Source organism: Anomaloglossus baeobatrachus, chromosome 1, assembly GCF_048569485.1.
Source record: "Anomaloglossus baeobatrachus isolate aAnoBae1 chromosome 1, aAnoBae1.hap1, whole genome shotgun sequence".
Taxonomy (NCBI): domain Eukaryota; kingdom Metazoa; phylum Chordata; class Amphibia; order Anura; family Aromobatidae; genus Anomaloglossus; species Anomaloglossus baeobatrachus.
This window is the reverse complement of record NC_134353.1, coordinates 336,185,786-336,204,077: the sequence shown is the minus strand read 5'-3', so window position 1 is coordinate 336,204,077 and position 18,292 is coordinate 336,185,786. Positions and strand designations below refer to the sequence as shown.

General features: G+C 45.9%; 1 protein-coding gene across 1 annotated transcript in view; it reads right to left on the bottom strand.

Moving 5' to 3' along the window:
* DNAH6 (dynein axonemal heavy chain 6) overlaps positions 1-18,292 on the bottom strand; it is a 596,499-nt gene that overhangs the window by 474,193 nt on the left and 104,014 nt on the right. The window contains exons 15-16 of the mRNA XM_075352201.1: positions 13,417-13,668; positions 7,579-7,707 (exon numbers count right to left, since the gene is read on the bottom strand). Of these exons, the coding sequence (XP_075208316.1) occupies positions 7,579-7,707; positions 13,417-13,668 (381 nt within the window). The remainder of the gene's footprint in view (positions 1-7,578; positions 7,708-13,416; positions 13,669-18,292) is intronic.

The following is an 18,292-nucleotide window of genomic DNA, read 5'->3' as shown; positions in this document are numbered from 1 at the left end:
AGACCTGGAGAAGACCCGGGGGGCTGAGGGACTGGCCGGAGCACTTCTATACAAAGGCACCGGTGAGTGCTTATGGGCTCCTGGCGCTAATGTCCCCAGCGTGATCTGCCCTGTGGCCACTACTGCCGGGGATAGATGATGCAGTCCAAGTCTTAGAGGAGGCTGTGCAGGCGAAAAAGGAGGCCGGTGCGGCGCAAGACAACACTGTACAGGCCAAGTGAGAGGCCAGGCTGGCCCAGGAAAAGGTTGCAAGTGCAAAGGAAGAAGTGGCGCAGGCTCAGGAGTGGACTGCGCAGGCGCAGGAGGAAGCGGTGCAGGCAAAGAGGGATGCTGCGCAGGAAAAGGTTCAGTTGGCGGAGCTGACTAGGGGACAGGCAATGGCGAGTGTGGCTCCCCTCCGCCGTGTATATCCCAAGGACGACCCGGAGTCGGTGCAAAGTGTCATCGAATGCAAGAAAGAGAGAGAGGGACAAATCAGGGCCCAGCTAGCCATGCCCGATAGGGGTGCTGCGTCTCAGCGGTTTGTCTATGGCCACATCGGGTATGTAGTGACTAACCAGAAGTACGCCTTTCTCTATGAGGAGGGGACTGACAACCATATATATATCAATGCTAGGTCCATGGTTGATGCCTCACTGCTGAGGTATGGGGCGGTGCAGCGACGGTGTTAATTGTCACTTAGAGGGATAATGCGACAATGACTATACAGCTGGGGAACCAGGAGTGAAGGACAGTGTAAGTGTATAACATGCCCTGTTGGCATTGGACTGCCCCCAGCTGGTGCCACTTGTTGTCCCTAAAGATTTTGTGACCATTCCGTTCCAGTTTGCAATGTTTAACTGAAGTGCGCAGGGCTGCAGGAGAGTGCCCCTGAGAACTGAGAGAAGCTGCTTGAGTTGTGACGACGGTTGCGGTTGATTTTTTTGTGCCTTTTTGCTGCAGGTTTTTTTTTTCCAGACCTTGGATCTACAGATGAATTCTGTGTGTGGCCGTTACAGTCAGTTTGTTATGTAAGGAAGTGTAAGATTACAATGTTATTTACGTATGTGTTTACAAGAGTGTCTATAATTGATGTACATGCATGTAGTTTGCTTTAATTAAGAAGCGTTTCCAGGAACCCCCAGTACCAGAGGACAGATCTTTGGGCTCCTGAAGCAGCCAGAGGGGAGCTGCTTGGTAAGCGGTATGGGAGGAGTCAGTCCTTAATGTATATGGATGTGGTTAATGAATGTTTATTTTAGGTGAAGGATAAGAAGTACTCCTCAAACTGTTAGGCGGGGGACGGCCGAGGTCAAAGAAGGGGGAAAATGTAGTGGGGTCTTAGACTCAACCCCTGTACTGTTGTTAATAAAGATACCAATTGTGTATGGTGTGGCCACTAGGTGGCAGTGTAACCTAAGGGACTGCTCCCCTGGACTCCTGGTTAGGAAGGGGTTAGGATTCAGGGATAGCTGTAGGTTATAAAAGGAGCAGGAAAGAAGGAGAAGGAGCAATGAGTAATAGCCCCAGCACAGAGATTATTGTGCTGACCCTCAGGGTCCCTCCCATTGCAGTTTAAGATACAAGTGTGAAAGCAGAATCCGGGCGAAGGGATCAGCGGCTGTTTCCTGAAGAAGCTACCCCACAATTCCCCTGTAGCAGAAGAAAGCCGTTTAGTGAGCCCTATGATAGTGTGGGAGCCAACGTGGGAGCAGGTAGTGAGCTCGCTGCAGGTGGCATGTACAGTGCAGGGGATGATGGACCTGGGGAGGTCTTAGGAGTCACAGGAGCGGGGAAGCAGTCAGCCAGCAAAGTATATGAAGTAGTAAAGTCCCAAAGGAATCCCTCTGGGGTTAGAAGCGGTGCCCTTAAAGTGCGGAAACAGAATAAAGTTGTTGTAATAAAGTTGCACTGTAAAAAGTTAAAGTTGTAAAAGAACCTACTCGTCTCCAAGTTATTGTCTCAGAGAATGAAAGAACTTGTGAGTGAACTGTCCTGTACTTGAGTGGAAACTGGGGTGCAAGGGGTTAATGCCTGGCTGCGCTGCAGCCTAGTAACCGCTGTGAAGGTGACTACCGTAGCCTCAACTAGCCACCCTTACACACACTACATCTGATAACGTTGTTGTTACCCCCAGTGAGAGCTAGTCAAACACTGCGAGCACCGAGTGCACCCGAGCACAGCCTTGCTCGCTCAAGTGGTCAGCATAGGTAAAGCACCCGAACTCTGTTTTGTTTTGTTTTTTTGTAAATTCTGTGTTCAGTACAAACACCAAGCCTCGAACTATGGGTTTGCTCAGCTCTACTCATGACTCCACCTGAAACCAGCTCTAACTTTGAATCCATTTATTTATTACTAGAAGGTGGCCAGATTCTAACGCATCGGGTATTCTAGAATTTATTGTGTAGTTAATGTATGATTTTTGTTATATATATAGATGTTGTTGTGTGTAGTTGCCAGTGTTTGTGTAGGGCGCTGTAAATGTTCTGGGTGTTGTCTGGGTGGGGGGGTGGGTGAGAGCAGTGTTGTTTGTGTGGAGCGCTGTGTGTGTGTTGCGTTGTTTGTGGAGCGCTGTGTGTCTGCAGCGTTCTGTGTGTGTGGTGCTGTGTGTGTTGCGCGGTTTGTGTTGGTGTGGGGTGCGTGTGTGTGTTTTGGGGGGAGGTATGTTTTGTGCAATGTGTGTGTGTTGCGCGGTATGTGCGTATATTTGTGTATGCTGCGGTGTTTGTGTGTTGGGTATTGTGTGTGTGCTGCGTTGTCTGTGTGTTTGGGTGTCTGTGTAGGGCGGTGTTTGTGGTTCCCAGTGTGTGTGGTGTGTTGTGCGGTGCGGTGCGCGTGTGGCGGTGTGTGTGTGTTTTGGGGGGAGGTGTGCACCCCCATCGTGCTCCATCCCCCATGCTGCGCACCCCCCATCGTGCTCCATCCCCCATGCTTCGCACCCCCCATCGTGCTCCATCCCCCATGCTGCGCACCCCCCATCGTGCTCCTTCCCCCATGCTGCGCACTCCCCATCGTGCTCCATCCCCCATGCTGCGCACTCCCCATCATGCTCCATCCCCCATGCTGCGCACTCCCCATCATGCTCCATCCCCCATGCTGCGCACTCTCCATCGTGCTCCATCCCCCATGCTGCGCACTCCCCATCGTGCTCCATCCCCCATGCTGCGCACTCCCCATCGCGCTCCATCCCCCATGCTGCGCACCCCCCATCGCGCTTCATCCCCCATGCTGCGCACCCCCCATCGCGCTCCATCCCCCATGCTGCGCACCCCCCATCGCGCTCCATCCCCCATGCTGCGCACCCCCCATCACGCTCCATCCCCCATGCTGCGCACCCCCATCGTGCTCCATCCCCCATGCTGTGCACTCCCAATCGTGCTCCTTCCCCCATGCTGTGCACTCCCCATCGTGCTCCATCCCCCATGCTGCGCACTCCCCATCGTGCTCCATCCCCCATGCTACGCACTCCTCATCGTGCTCCATCCCTCTGCTGCGCACTCCCCATCGTGCTCCATCCCTCTGCTGCGCACCCCCCATCGCGCTCCATCCCCCATGCTGCGCACCCCCATCGCGCTCCATCCCCCATGCTATGCACCCCCCATTGCGCTCCATCCCCCATGCTGCGCACCCCCCATCGCGCTCCATCCCCCATGCTGCGCACTCCCCATAGTGTTCCATCCCCCATGCTGCGCACTCCCCATCGTGCTCCATCCCCCATGCTGCGCACTCCCCATCGTGCTCCATCCCCCATGCTGCGCACTCCCCATCGTGCTCCATCCCCCATGCTGCGCACTCCCCATCGTGCTCCATCCCCCATGCTGCGCACTCCCCATCGTGCTCCATCCCCCATGCTGCGCACCCCCCATCGCGCTCCATCCCCCATGCTGCGCACCCCCATCGCGCTCCATCCCCCATGCTATGCACCCCCCATTGCGCTCCATCCCCCATGCTGCGCACCCCCCATCGCGCTCCATCCCCCATGCTGCGCACTCCCCATAGTGTTCCATCCCCCATGCTGCGCACTCCCCATCGTGCTCCATCCCCCATGCTGCGCACTCCCCATCGTGCTCCATCCCCCATGCTGCGCACTCCCCATCGTGCTCCATCCCCCATGCTGCGCACTCCCCATCGTGCACCATCCCCCATGCTGTGCACTCCCCATCGTGCTCCATCCCCCATGCTGCGCACTCCCCATCGTGCTCCATCCCCCATGCTGCGCACTCCCCATCGTGCTCCAACCCGCATGCTGCGCACCCCCCATCGTGCTCCATCCCCCATGCTGCGCACCCCCCATCGTGCTCCATCCCCCATGCTGCACACTCCCCATCGTGCTCCATCCCCCATGCTGCGCACTCCCCATCGTGCACCATCCCCCATGCTGTGCACTCCCCATCGTGCACCATCCCCCATGCTGTGCACTCCCCATCATGCTCCATCTCCCATGCTACGCACTCCCCATCGTGCTCCATCCCCCATGCTGCGCACTCCCCATCGTGCTCCATCCCCCATGCTGCGCACTCCCCATCGTGCTCCATCCCCCATGCTGCGCACCCCCCATCGTGCTCCACAGTCACACATCAGACAGTATACACGCACACACTCACACCCCACTTCTGCCTGTGCCCTCCGGTGGGCGGTCCCAGCAGCTGTGCTGCACGCCGTGCTCCTCTGCCTTCTGCCGACACGCACACATCCGATCGCATACACGCACACACGATCGCATGCACGCACACACACATTGACGATATCGCACATACGCGCTCACACTCACAACATCCGGAGATACCACATGCTTCCGGCCATGTGATCCTCCGGCAGGTCCTGGAAGGTCACTGCACGCACAGTATCGCCGCCGAGAAGCAAGCGATATCACTGGATGTTGTGAGTGTGTGGATGCGATCTGATGTGTGAGGTGTGTGTGAGAGTGTGATCTGATGTGTGTGTGTGTGTCTGTTCTTATGTGTGTGTGTGTATGTGTTCTTATGTGTGTGTGTCTGTTCTTATGTGTGTGTGTGCGTGTGTGTGTGTTCCGCCACTGCAGGACCTTGATGCGCTCACCTGCTCCCGGTCGGCTTCTGGTGAGTATGATCGGGGGTCTTCTTTCTTCTGTCATCTCTCTTCTGCATGTGTACCGGGAGCCGGTGTACGCTGGTAACCATGCTACACGATATTACCCGATGTGTACGATGGTTACCAGCGTACCCCGCCCCCCGCATGCACGGGAGCCCACACCAGCGTACGCCGGCAACCCCAGCAATGCAAGGGTATGTGTCGGCTGGGTTGCCGGCGTACGCTGGTGTGGGCTCCCGGGGGTACTGCACTCACCTGGGAGTCGGGGCTCCGTGTCGGTTCTGGGAATGCGTGCGGGGGGCGGGGCCAGGGCGGGCATACAATGCGTGAGGGGGGCGGGGCATGGCCGAGTTGCCACTGCGTGCAGGCGGCCGGGGCGAGAGGCCAATCCGTGTGGGGGGGCGGAGCCGAGGCGAGCGGCCAATGAGAAGCTTGTTGCGGTAACGACAGAATTTTGGAGCAAGACAGACAGACAGACAGAATAAGGCAATTATATATATAGATGCGTGATTATATAGCACCATTATATTTTGTAGCACTTTACAGAAATCATCATCATGACTATCCCCACTGAGGCTCACAATGTAAGTTCCCTATCAGTATGTCTTTGGAGTGTGGGGGGAACTGGAGAACTCCAAGGAAATCCACACCAACAGGGAGAACAAACAAATTCCTTGCAGATGTTGCCCTTGGTGATATTTGAACCCAAGACCCCATCACTGCAAAGCAACAGCGCTAACCAATGAGTCCCTGTGATGTCCACTCCATGACTCCAAGTCCAGTCTAGCTCATCCCTATTGACAACTCTGGACAACTTCTTTGGTCATTACGTATTCTGTTCGGTCCACTCTGCGAGAGAAAATTAAGAACCATTCTATTTGAAGAACTGACTTTTCCTCTGCTCAACTTGCAGTAGCAAAATCAATGAGCACGGGAGGAGTGTAGTGTGCACAACATTCCAAGTTTGGCCAAAATTTGAATTTTAGTTAATCCATCCACCCTTGGAAAAATCCTGTCCACAACCATGTAGCTATTAGCTAACAATTCATTTACTTACTGTATATTTCTTATGACTGTGACTGCAGTTTTAATACAGCAGCACTGTTCCTTATTGTTATTCATTTTCCTTGCATATACAACACTGTACATAAATTGTAATCACTATCCATCACTGCCTACAATGGGAGGAGCACACTAAGGGAACCCCCATAAACTTTCAAAGGACAAACAAACCCCATGCAGACATATCCTTAATTAGAGGACAGCATACTTAATCTTTTAAGGGATATAATATCGTCATGATAATGACTTCATATATGTTTTAAAATACAGTAGAACCTTAGATTAAGAGTAACTTGGTTTAAGAGCGTTTTGCAAGACAAGGAAAGCTTTTTAAAAATTTGTAACTTGGTTTAAGAGCAATGATTTGCAATAAGAGCAAATATTCACACTGCACACTCCTGGTTCTGTCCTTTCACCGTGCTATGACCCACTCTGGAGGTAGCTTTCTGTACATATGTACTCTATACTGTATATGTACTGTATACTGTATACAGTATACCATTGTACAGTACAGTATATACTATATAGCATGTCTATCACTTTGCATTTGTGGATATAGTATTGTACTTTCTTTCTGCTAACCAGTAGAGCACATTGCTTGTACTGTAATCAGTATTCCTACCTTACATTTGGCTTAGTTCTGCCCTTATTTTGGGGAGAAGACATTTGGGGTGTGTTTTTTGTGTATTGTACTAGAATAAAGTTTGTCATATTTATACATCATTTTTTTTCACTACAGCTCACGCACGCCAACAATTCTATTATAAGCTAACATGCAATTTAAATTGTTTTACGTTTTTACTGCACAGTATTTTGTATTAGTGTACTGTAATAATTTTATATGAATACTGTACATTTTGTATTACTGTAATAAGTTTGTTTAAATACAGTAAATATTTTTGGGTTGTGGAACAAATTGTCTGTGTTTCAATTATTTCCTATGGGAAAATTTGCTTTGATAAGGGTAACTTGGTTTAAGAGCACAGTCTCGGAACCAATTATGCTCGTAATCCAAGGTTCCACTGTATATCTCTAATTCCGTAGCTCTGTCTGATCTGACATTGGTTAAGGAGAGACACTATTGTACTCATTTAAATCAACTTTGAATAGAATAATATAGTCTATACAATTTTTTTTTAATTTAAAAAGGAACTATGACCTTCCTGTATAAGATAGGTGATAATCCCTTCTAATTCAAAGAAGGGTGAACTTACTTTGTAGATTCCGAGCCAGTGAAAGAATAATGGCAGTTATCTGGACAGGTTCCTGGGTCTAATAATAATGAAAATACTGAATATAGAATAGTGAAGTGGCAGTTGGCCTTTGCTTCTTAAAAAATTACTTTGTCCCATAGATAGTAAAATAATATCTAAAATAATGTGTTGTGATTCTAAGAACATTTACAACATGAGCACAAGATACAAACAAAGCATTAAATTGATGGAAGAGTAATTTCTATTGCTTTACCTTGAAATTCTTCTGATATGTTTTGTACTGAAACGCACGTTTTTGTAACTCATCTATGATGATTTGCAAGTCAGTGAGGATTTGTCTCACTTTAGTCTGATCGGAAATGATATCCAGAATTTGTGGATCCTGCAAAACAATTCAACCCTGTGTTACATATTCACCTTTCACTAATACATATATATTATTCAATATTATAAATGCTAATACTGCCGCAAAGTATACTAAACAAAATCTATAATCATCGTTGCCATTGATGAGATAACACTGGCCTACAAAATTTTATTTATTTATGTTAAAATAATGAAATTGGCTATTTCTTATGGTAATTTGTCCCCTGATTCCAAATCTCTCTCAGACTGTTTCTATCAGGGCAGGGATTTTAAGTAACCTGCGGTTAAATTTTTGAAAATTTATATTTCTAACAGAAATTACTTTATACAAATGTTAGGTTTTGTTTTAATTATCTAAAAAAAATGGTTTGAATTTCTTTAATATTTAACTGCAGGCGTATCCTTTTCCAGTCCCCAACAGTAGTCTGCGAGCTTTTTGACCTCCACTTCCCTTTATAACGGCCTTCAAGTAGCAAGATGTTCTGATGAAACTGATCTCCATGTTAAGGGTGCTTTACACGCTGCGACATCGCTAGCGATTGCTAGCGAAGTTGAGTGCGATAGCACCTGCCCGTCGTACGTGCGACATTTGGTGATCGCTGCCGTAGCGAACATTATCTCCGTGTTAAGGGTGCTTTACACGCTGCGACATCGCTAGCGATTGCTAGCGATTTCGAGCACGAAAGCCCCCGCCCCGTCGTACGTGCGACATTTGGTGATCGCTGCCGTAGCGAACATTATCGCTACAGCAGCGTCACACGCATATACCTTATCAACGACGTCACTGTGACTGTCGAACAATCCCTCCTTCAAGGGGGAGGTGCGTTTGGCGTCACAGCGACGTCACCATGACGTCACTAAGCGGCCGTCCAATAGAAGCGGAGGGGCGGAGATGAGCGGCCGGAACATGCCGCCCACCTCCTTCCTTCCTCATTGCCGGTGGACACAGATAAGGAGATGTTCATCATTCCTGCGGTGTCACACATAGCGATGTGTGCTGCCGCAGGAACGACGAACAACATCGTACCTGTGGCAGCAGCGATATTAAGGAAAGGAGTGACGTGTCAACGATTACCGTTTTTGGACGATTTTGCGATCGTTGATCGTCGCTCCTTGGTGTCACATGCTGCGATGTCTCTACCGGCGCCGGATGTGCGTCACTAATAACGTGACCACGACGACATATCGGTAGCGATGTCGCACCGTGTAAAGCACCCTTTAGTCACTGACATCTCCAAGGTTATAGGGGGAAAAATCTAAAGGGAGTCTAGGAGATGTATCTTGAGAGACATATTACATTAAAATTCTTTGTAGCGTTGTAATAACTCAGTCACAAGATCTCTATAGTTTGGTGCTTTATGGTTTTCAAGGAAGTTCAGCACTACATTTTTTAACTACTCTCATGCAGTGCCTCAGTCTCAATTATGGACCAGTGTTCATAATTTCCCTTATTTGTAGACCCACAAAAATTCCTTCCGTGATCTTGGCCTCACTTATTTGTGTAAACTTGTTTCTGAGGTATGCAAAACCCTCACCATAACGATCCATCATCTTGACAAAGTTCTTATTAGCCCACGTTTTATGTGGAGTGGTGGAATGAAAACTTTCTCTATAGCTACCAGAGGCTGATGTAGGACATTCTTTTTTCCAGGAGTCAAAATGTATCTTGGTTGCCACTGTTCTTATGTAAATTGTTTTTTGCTATCCAATTCACAGAGAAAACAACAAAACTTTGTATAGCTGAGCTGCAACCCAAGTACCAAGGCTATTACCATCAGATCACCACAAATATTCCACTTGCAGTTTTCCTAATGGATTTTTTTTTACAGCAGAAGGCATATATTTTCCTACAGTATATTTCTTTCAGACTTGCTGCATAAGTAAGTGGAACAGATGGATTTTCGTTGCCATTATGCAGAAGTACCACTTTTAAACAGTTTTTTGAAGAGGTCTGTGCTCTTGTCCAATTGCATTTAGCAGATGTTCCACCTTTACAGTAAACTAGGTCCCATTCCATTGAAAATAAGGGTTCAATCTCCTGCTACCTATTGCGGAAAGACCATATTTTGGTCCACAGATCGAGCAAGTGTCAGCCTTTAAGCCTCAAAGCCAAAAGCTACGCCTGACTTTTTGGTTCAGATCACAAAATAAATCATTTAAAATCAACCTGGTTTAGTTTGTGAGACACCCTAGATTTATCGCCCAGAAAATCAGGATCTTCATAATCAGCTTCTTCTTCAACCAAATCAGCGTTGAATCTTCTACCGGATCCAAGGTCCAAGATGTTGGTGAAGTGGGGACTTGCAGCTTTGAGTTATGGAAGACTGGCCTAATTGTTGAAGTATTGTTTGGATTTTTCACCAATTTTCTTGTTTTACTTGTTATTCCAGCACACTTTGCCATACAGAAGTAGGAATCTGTGGAAAGGTCTTGTGGCTTTCTCCATACCATTATAACAGCAAATGCCATGTGCCGTGGTTTACCATTGAGCCATCTTGTGAAAAGGGTAACACAATATGAAAAACAAATAGGGGGTCCCAAAGTTTGTCTTGATCTCCAAATGTGCACTGAAAATACAGGAAATAACTTTTCTTCAGCAATGGCGTGATGTTTCAGTGTAATTGGTTTTTAATGTTATCAATTATTATGTAAGTCAGGAAAGAAAAATTGTTATATCATCGTTCTTTAATGATGGCCATATGTGCTTGGGATACACATAGCGAGAGATGGACAAAGCAAATGTCCATTGGTAAACAATACACACAAATACATCAGAAAAGAAATAGTATTTTTCTTGGAGCGTATGAGTTTTAAAATGATTAAGAATTTGATTCCCTTCACCCCATGGAGAATTTTCTGTGTGATGTTTTAGTGTTTCTTCCTTGCAGCCTGTTCAATTTCCTTTCTAACAGCTTGATTGGATTTTAGATTTGAACTTAAAGAGAACTTGTTATTAAATTTTTGCTGCCCAAAATACAGGCAGAATGAATCAGAGCCTAACTGTACACTGTGTGCAGAATTATTAGGCAAATGAGTATTTTGATCACATGATAATTTTTATGCATGTTGTCCTACTCCAAGCTGTATAGTTTTGAGAGCTAACTACCAATTAAGTAAATCAGGTGATGTGCATCTCTGTAATGAGGAGGGGTGTGGTGTAATGACATCAACACCCTATATAAGGTGTGCTTAATTATTAGGCAACTTCCTTTCCTTTGGCAAAATGGGTCAGAAGAGAGATTTGACAGGCTCTGAAAGGTCCAAAATTGTGAGATGTCTTGAAGAGGGATGCAGCAGTCTTGAAATTGCCAAACTTTTGAAGCGCGATCACCGAACAATCAATATGCCATTTGCCACCAGTTTGGCCATATTTCAGAGCTGCAACATTACTGGAGTATCAAAAAGCACAAGGTGTGCCATACTCATGGCCAAGGTAAGGAATAACGACCACCTTTGAACAAGAAACATAAGATGAAACGTCAAGACTTGGCCAAGAAATATCTTAAGACTGATTTTTCAAAGATTTTATGGACTGATGAAATGAGAGTGACTCTTGATGGGCCAGATGGATGGGCCAGAGGCTGGATCAGTAAAGGGCAGAGAGATCCACTCAGACGCCAGCAAAGTGGAGGTGGGGTACTGGTATGGGCTGGTATCATCAAAGATGAACTTGTGGGACCTTTTCAGGTTGAGGATGGAGTGAAGCTCAACTCCCAAACCTACTGCCAGTTTTTGGAAGACAACTTCTTCAAGCAGTGGTAGAGGAAGAAGTCGGTATCATTCAAGAATAACATGATATTCATGCAGGACAATGCTCCATCACATGCATCCAACTACTCCACAGCGTGGCTGGCCAGTAAAGGTCTAAAAGATGAAGAAATAATGACATGGCCCCCTTGTTCACCTGATCTGAACCCCATAGAGAACTTGTGGTTCCTCATAAAATGTAAGAACTACAGGGAGGGAAAACAGTACACCTCTCGGAACAGTGTGTGGGAGGCTGTGATGGCTGCTGCACGCAATGTTGATCGTAAACAGATCAAGCAACTGACAGAATCTATATATGGTAGTCTGTCGAGTGTCATCATAAAGAAAGGTGACTATATTGGTCACTAATTTTTGGTGGGCTTTGTTTTTGCATGTCAGAAATGTTAATTTTTCTAAATTTTGTGCAGTTATATTAGTTTACCTGGTGAAAATAAAAAAGTGAGATAAGGAATATATTTGGTTATTATTAAGTTACCTAATAATTCTGCACAGTAATAGTTACCTGCACAAACAGATATCCTCCTAAGATAGCCAAATCTAAAAAAAAAACACCACAACTTCCAAAAATATTAAGCTTTGATATTTATGAGTCTTTTGGGTTAATTGAGAACATAGTTGTTGGTCAATAATAAAAAAAATCCTCTAAAATACAACTTACCTAATAATTCTGCACACAGTGCACTATTGTAGCCATGCATGCTTTTCATTGAAACATTCTGGCTTTTCAGAAAAAAACATAGTTTAAAGACAAATTGGAGACTGTTAAGAGAGACGAGACAATTCCAGCGCTGCTCCTGGGCCCTACTCTAGGTTAATTCACATGTCTCTCCCGATATAAAAACATATCTTGTGTAATTGTGCAGCCAGGCTCTGATTCATGCTGCCTATGATAACAGCAGCATGAATTGAGTGACGGGCTACCATTAAAACACTCATCATAAAATAAGGTTTGTTATAAAACACTTTTTTCTTTTTTTCCAGCCATTAAATAATGGATTTTTTGGTACGGTCATTGTCATATAGCAAGGTCACTTTAGGCTAGCTTAACCGGGTCCTTCTGAGGAAGCAAGGAGGAGCATCTCATTGGTTTCCAGAAATGGAAATGCTTCACCATCACATGGGCACTCGAGTCTTTCCGCTATTATTTGTGAAGGACATTCGACCTGGTGACCGATTATTACCCTCTCACGTGTATGAGTCAAGTCAAGGAGAGGAATACTCGGTTCATCAGGTGGTTCTTGTCTCTACAAACTTTCAAGTTTACAGTGGAAAACAGGGCAGGCACGCTACAAGGAAATGCAGATGCCCTGTTCAGAGTCTACTGTATGGGGTGTGTCCACCTCCTCAAGGTTGAACAAAGGGGGAGAGGGTATGTGATACAGTGAAGGGTATGGTGGTAGATGGGAGATATATTTCTCCTAGAAAGTGCCTCTTGCACTGGTGAGCAGCATGGAGGAGGTCAAGCTCTGGTCTGAACCTTTTGAACCTTTCCTGCTATGCCGGATTTGGGGGGCAACACCTAGGTTGCATAACTGCAGGAGTTAGAACAACATAAACAAGCACATCTAACTCCTCAGTGTGTGTTGGTGTTTTGGCTGGAAAAGCTTCAGCGTGTTTTGTGGGAACATCATACCTGAATGGACTGGCACGTCCGGGCTCTATTCTATGGTATTGACTAAAACACTGAGTTTGGGGTGGAACCCTGTGTGTGCCGCTTTACTGCGTCCCTGCTATTGTCTGACAGAGCTAATCCCCCACATTGTAATAGAAAATCACTGAAAAAAAATTACTGAAGTTATGAAAACTTTGAATACAGCAACAGTGTTTCACATTTTTACAAAAGAACATTAGAAACAAACAAAAAAATGTAACAGTCAAATGTATCCATTTTGGAATCAGTTAACCTTTGAAAATTATGAAAAATGATTAGTACATATGCCCCGTAAGTAAATTATACCTGAGATTGCTGTTTGACACCCTTCACTTCCATGTTCAGCTCTGCAATGTCTTTATCCAAGGATCGACAGAATTTCTCTATGCTGCCATCTCTCTCACCTACAGACTTGTCAATAGCATTTCGAACAGCCAATATTGAAGGCTTCAGAGTAGCAAACACTGCAAAATCCTCCGGAGGTGTAGGAACGGTATAGCTGTCAATTAGTTGATACATCTGTGTAACCACATTGGACTCTTCTTCAAGAACGTCAATCTAAAAGTGAATTGTACATCAGTCATGGGATTTTCAATCTATTAATACAGAGTTTATTTTAGATAATTACTGAACAACTGGATCATTAGTTAGCCATTTTGCAATTTTTGACCAATTTCAGTCCTGATGACATTTGTGTTATGCCAGTAACCTACATATGATCATCAAGACCAGCAGTAAATTGTCAAGAATGCTATCATAAAATTTAGCATTAACCCCTTCAGCCCCGGGGCACTTTCCGTTTTTGCGTTTTTGTTTTTTGCTCCCCTTCTTCCGAGAGCCGTAACTTTTTTATTTTTCCGTCAATCTTGCCATATGAGGGCTTGTTTTTTGCGGGACAAGTTGTACTTTTAAATGAAATCATAAGTTTTACCATATGGTGTACTGGAAAGCAGCAAAAAAATTCCAAGTGTGGAAAAATTGCAAAAAAAGTGTGATGGCACAATAGTTTTTGGGATGTTTTATTCACGGTGTTCACTATATGGTAAAACTGATGTGTGGGTATGATACCTGAGGTCGGTGCGAGTTTGTAGACACCAAACATGTATAGGTTTACTTGTATCTAAGGGGTTAAAAAAAATTCACAAGTTTGTCCAATAAAAGTGGCGCATGTTTTGCGCCATTTTCCGAAACACGTAGCGTTCTTATTTTTTGGGATCTATGGCTCAGTGACGGCTTATTTTTTGCGTCTCGAGCTGATGTTTCTAATGGTAGCATTTTTGCGCAGATGCTACGTTTTGATCGCCTGTTATTGCATTTTGCGTAAAACTTGCGGCGACCAAAAAACGTAATTTTGGCGTTTGGAATTTTTTTGCCACTACGCCGTTTACCAATCAGATTAATTGATTTTATATTTTGATAGATCGGGCATTTCTGAACGCGGCGATACCAAATTTGTGTATATTTATTTATTTTTTAACCCTTTAATTTTCAATGGGGGGAAAGGGGGGTGATTTGAACTTTTAGGTTTTTTGTTTTTTTTTTAATTTTTTAAAACTTTTTTTTTACTTTTTTTATTTTATTTTACTAGTCCCCCTAGGGGGCTATAGCAATCAGCAATCCGATCGCTGATCGCTATCTGCTGATCACAGCAATACAGCTGTAATCAGCAGATTCAGTCACTTTCTTTCTTCCTCTGCTCCGTGCCGAGGAAGAATGAAAGTGAAACTTCGTAGCACCAGGCGTCATCACATGACCCTGTGCTACGATGGCAACCACCGAACGTCACGTGATCACTCACGTGACGTCCGGAGGGGGCGGCGGTAAGTAAAAAAGATGGCTGTGCGCATGTAGATCTCGCTGCCAGACTTTGGCAGCGAGATCTAAGGGGTTAATGTTCTGGGTGGAATGCGATTCCACTCGGAACATGTAGGCACACATGTCAGCTGTTGAAAACAGCTGATATGTGTGCCGATCCACGCCGCCTGCCCGCGGCAGGGGGCGGGGCTTACCGGGACACGATCCATGACGGAAAGATCCGTCCATGGTCGTGAAGGGGTTAAGCTCCTTAAAATTACCAGAATTTTCCTGTATAACCTAAAGCCAGTGCTATACTAGCACTATCAGGCTGATTCCTATACATGCCTTTAGTTGTCAGTCAGGATGTATAGGTTTTGAAACACAAGCAACTAAAGTTTGAAAAATGAGCAGGTTTTTGAGTGACAGCAGCTGCGGATCAGCTGATAGCTGGGGTGGGTATTCATAGTGATTCCCGCCCCCTGCCTGTCTGTCCTCACCATTATTTCTGCTAATTCTATTATAGAATCGTTTTGCTAAGTGACTAGAAGGACTTTGCTGATGTCATACCCATGTGATCAGAAGGGGCGGGGCCTCAGCCAACAGAAAAATAATATTGCTTCCTGGTATCAGCTATAAGGCCCCACCCCCACCCCACTCCACCCCATCACCATCATCCTTCTGATCGGCAGCTGCTGCCACTCAAAAAGTTGCTTATATTACAAACTTTACTTGCTTGTGTTTAAAAACCTATACATCCTAGCTGACAACTAAAGGTATGTGTAGAATCAGCCTGATTAGTGTGATTATAGGAATGGCTTTAGGTTATATAGGAAAATCCTGACCAGGTGATTGGTGAGCTTTGAAGAAGGAACCTAACAACAAGTTGACTTATTAATGTTGGTGCAAGTAAGAGATTATTATGAGACAAATGTGGAAACCTTGAAGTTCCTAATGCCAAAGTGAACATCTCCTACCAAAGAATGATGAAACAGCCATCTGTCAAACCAGTGGAGATCAAGAGCAAAAATTGTGAGGACACATTCCTTGTTTATACATCATATATTGTGCATATTCCCATCTTTTTATGAGAAAACTATTTAAAAGTGGAAATATCAACATGTTTCTGAGGCTTATGAGTAAAGGTGCTGCGTACAACAAAAATATATCGGTGTTTCCGCTGATAGATGGTTTTTGGATGTAACAATGTTTTTATACATTTCCAAATATAGTTGAAGAGTTTATATCCATTGAGCTGGATCTATTAAATTAAAGCTACTTTCATCTCTGGCAGTGATGTTGTTCCGTGCTCTGTAAATAAATAGTCTGTTATGGTGAGATGGCTTTTACTTCTCACGTTCATATGTAGCGGGCGGGGGCGCAGGCCACGGCCAGTGTGGAGCTACTCGAGGCGCTCGGATCCGGGATCGCGGGTGTGGCTCAAGTGGCAGCCGGATCCGGGGCTCGTGCAGCAGCCCGTCGCCCACAACAATATAAAGGGGGTATTTACAGGGGAAGAGTTTGTCAGTGACGGCACCCGTGGGTTGCGGTGATTTGTTGGTGACACCACCGCTGCCTTTGTATGGGACGCCGGGGGCTGATGGAGCGGGGCAGCAAGATGGTATCCCCTCCACACGTAGGGGAGGTGTTGTCCCGGGGCCCGAGTGTAGGTGGTGGTGCAGTGCTGGGGCTGGACCGGATGACACCGGTGTACTCACTGTTGCTGAATAAACCACACAAAGTCCAAGTAGTAAACCAAGTGCCGGATACCAGTAGCCTCCGGAGAGGTGTGCTCGGGTCCCACACACTGGTTGACAGGACAGGGGCCCTTCCTCCTGCAGTTCAGTGTTTTGTCTTGTGTGTTGACTAGTCCGCATGAAATGGGAAAAATCCGCTCCTGGTGTCTTTGCTGTGGGAGCTGTTGCCCGCGAGATCTGACCCTTGGGATTTTTGCAGGAACTTGCAGATGCCCTATCCCCCGAATTGGGCTTACGTCTTGCTCTATCTGGGCTCGCTGGTGGGACAAGACGTGGAATCTTGTCCCCTGCTGGGTAATTGACAAGGGGCTTGAAGCTGTCCTCGCCCTAGGGTCCAGGCACCCCGACTGTGCATGGCCTCCGGACCAGATTCCCACTGTCGGCACCGGTGGGCTACAACCCTGCCCTGGTCCTCTTAAGGTCTCCCACGACCTGATCTCCGTCGCCTGTGGCCCTGCTCTGCTGTCTGCCACCTGGTCAGCTGGGGTAGTCTGGTAGTCCGGGAGCTACAACCAGCGACTACCACTTCACTCCTCTCACTTCCTCTGCGCAACTTTAACTGACGTGTTCCCTCCCCTGACACCTGAGGACCCCCAGGTGGGCGTCACCATCTGCATGGCCCCGTCCACTGGTGTGTCCCTATTGTCCTGGGGGGGTGACTAGGCTTTGTGGCTGGTGTTGTACCTGTGTGTGGGTTGTGTTGGTAAGGCACGGAGGAGAGAGTCCTGCATCTTTAGGATGGATGCAGTCTCTTGTGACAACCTGGTTTTGCCAGGGCGTCACACATATATTACCCATCTAAATCATATTAGTAAATTAATCACTGGAAAAGTAATAGTATTCCTCTTCCAGTGAATACGTTATATTTAAAGGAATTTGTTTCCAGTGACTCCATATTACTAAATTAAATAAGTTTTTAAAGTCTGTTTATTACAAGTCAGAAAATGGCAACACAATATAACTACAAGGTGTGAACACAGTCTAATAGACACTGTGAATATGATCTTCACATTGCATAATGGGTTTGCGGAGTAGCACACTTTATACCAAAATAGGCATTTACTAAAAGGTCAAAATACAGAGCAATATAAATACAGTTTTTCATAATCAATCAACTCTGAAAAATAGGGATATACCTAGAAATGCTGTAGTCCCTAGTGAAACAAAATATCACACTAACAAAAATATTATTGATGATAACGTGCAAGTGCATACCTTGGCAAATAATAAAATGTGTCAATCTTTACCAATCCTGTAGATTGAAAAACTGAGTCCATGGAGCCATGAAGAGGACAGACAAATCAAAGGAACAGCCCTGATTGCCCTGTTGTGCCCTGTGTGATAGCTCCCGCCTTAACAAGAGCAGTCCCCAAATGTGGGACTAGACTAGGCTTGATGTCCCCCAAAGGTGAAGAAAATCCCTCCCAACGCGTTTCCCTCTCAATAATAAGAGATTATCAGGGGAGTGTATTTGTAGGAGGGGGATAAGTAAGTCAACCTTCAAAAAGAAGTATGCGGCATTGTTGGGGTGCTATAGTGGTAGCCAACCCTCAATTTTGTGTGCAGGGTGTTGCTCTAATCTCAAAGTAGCAGGGAGGAATAATTATACAAAATATATTACTAGTATTGCT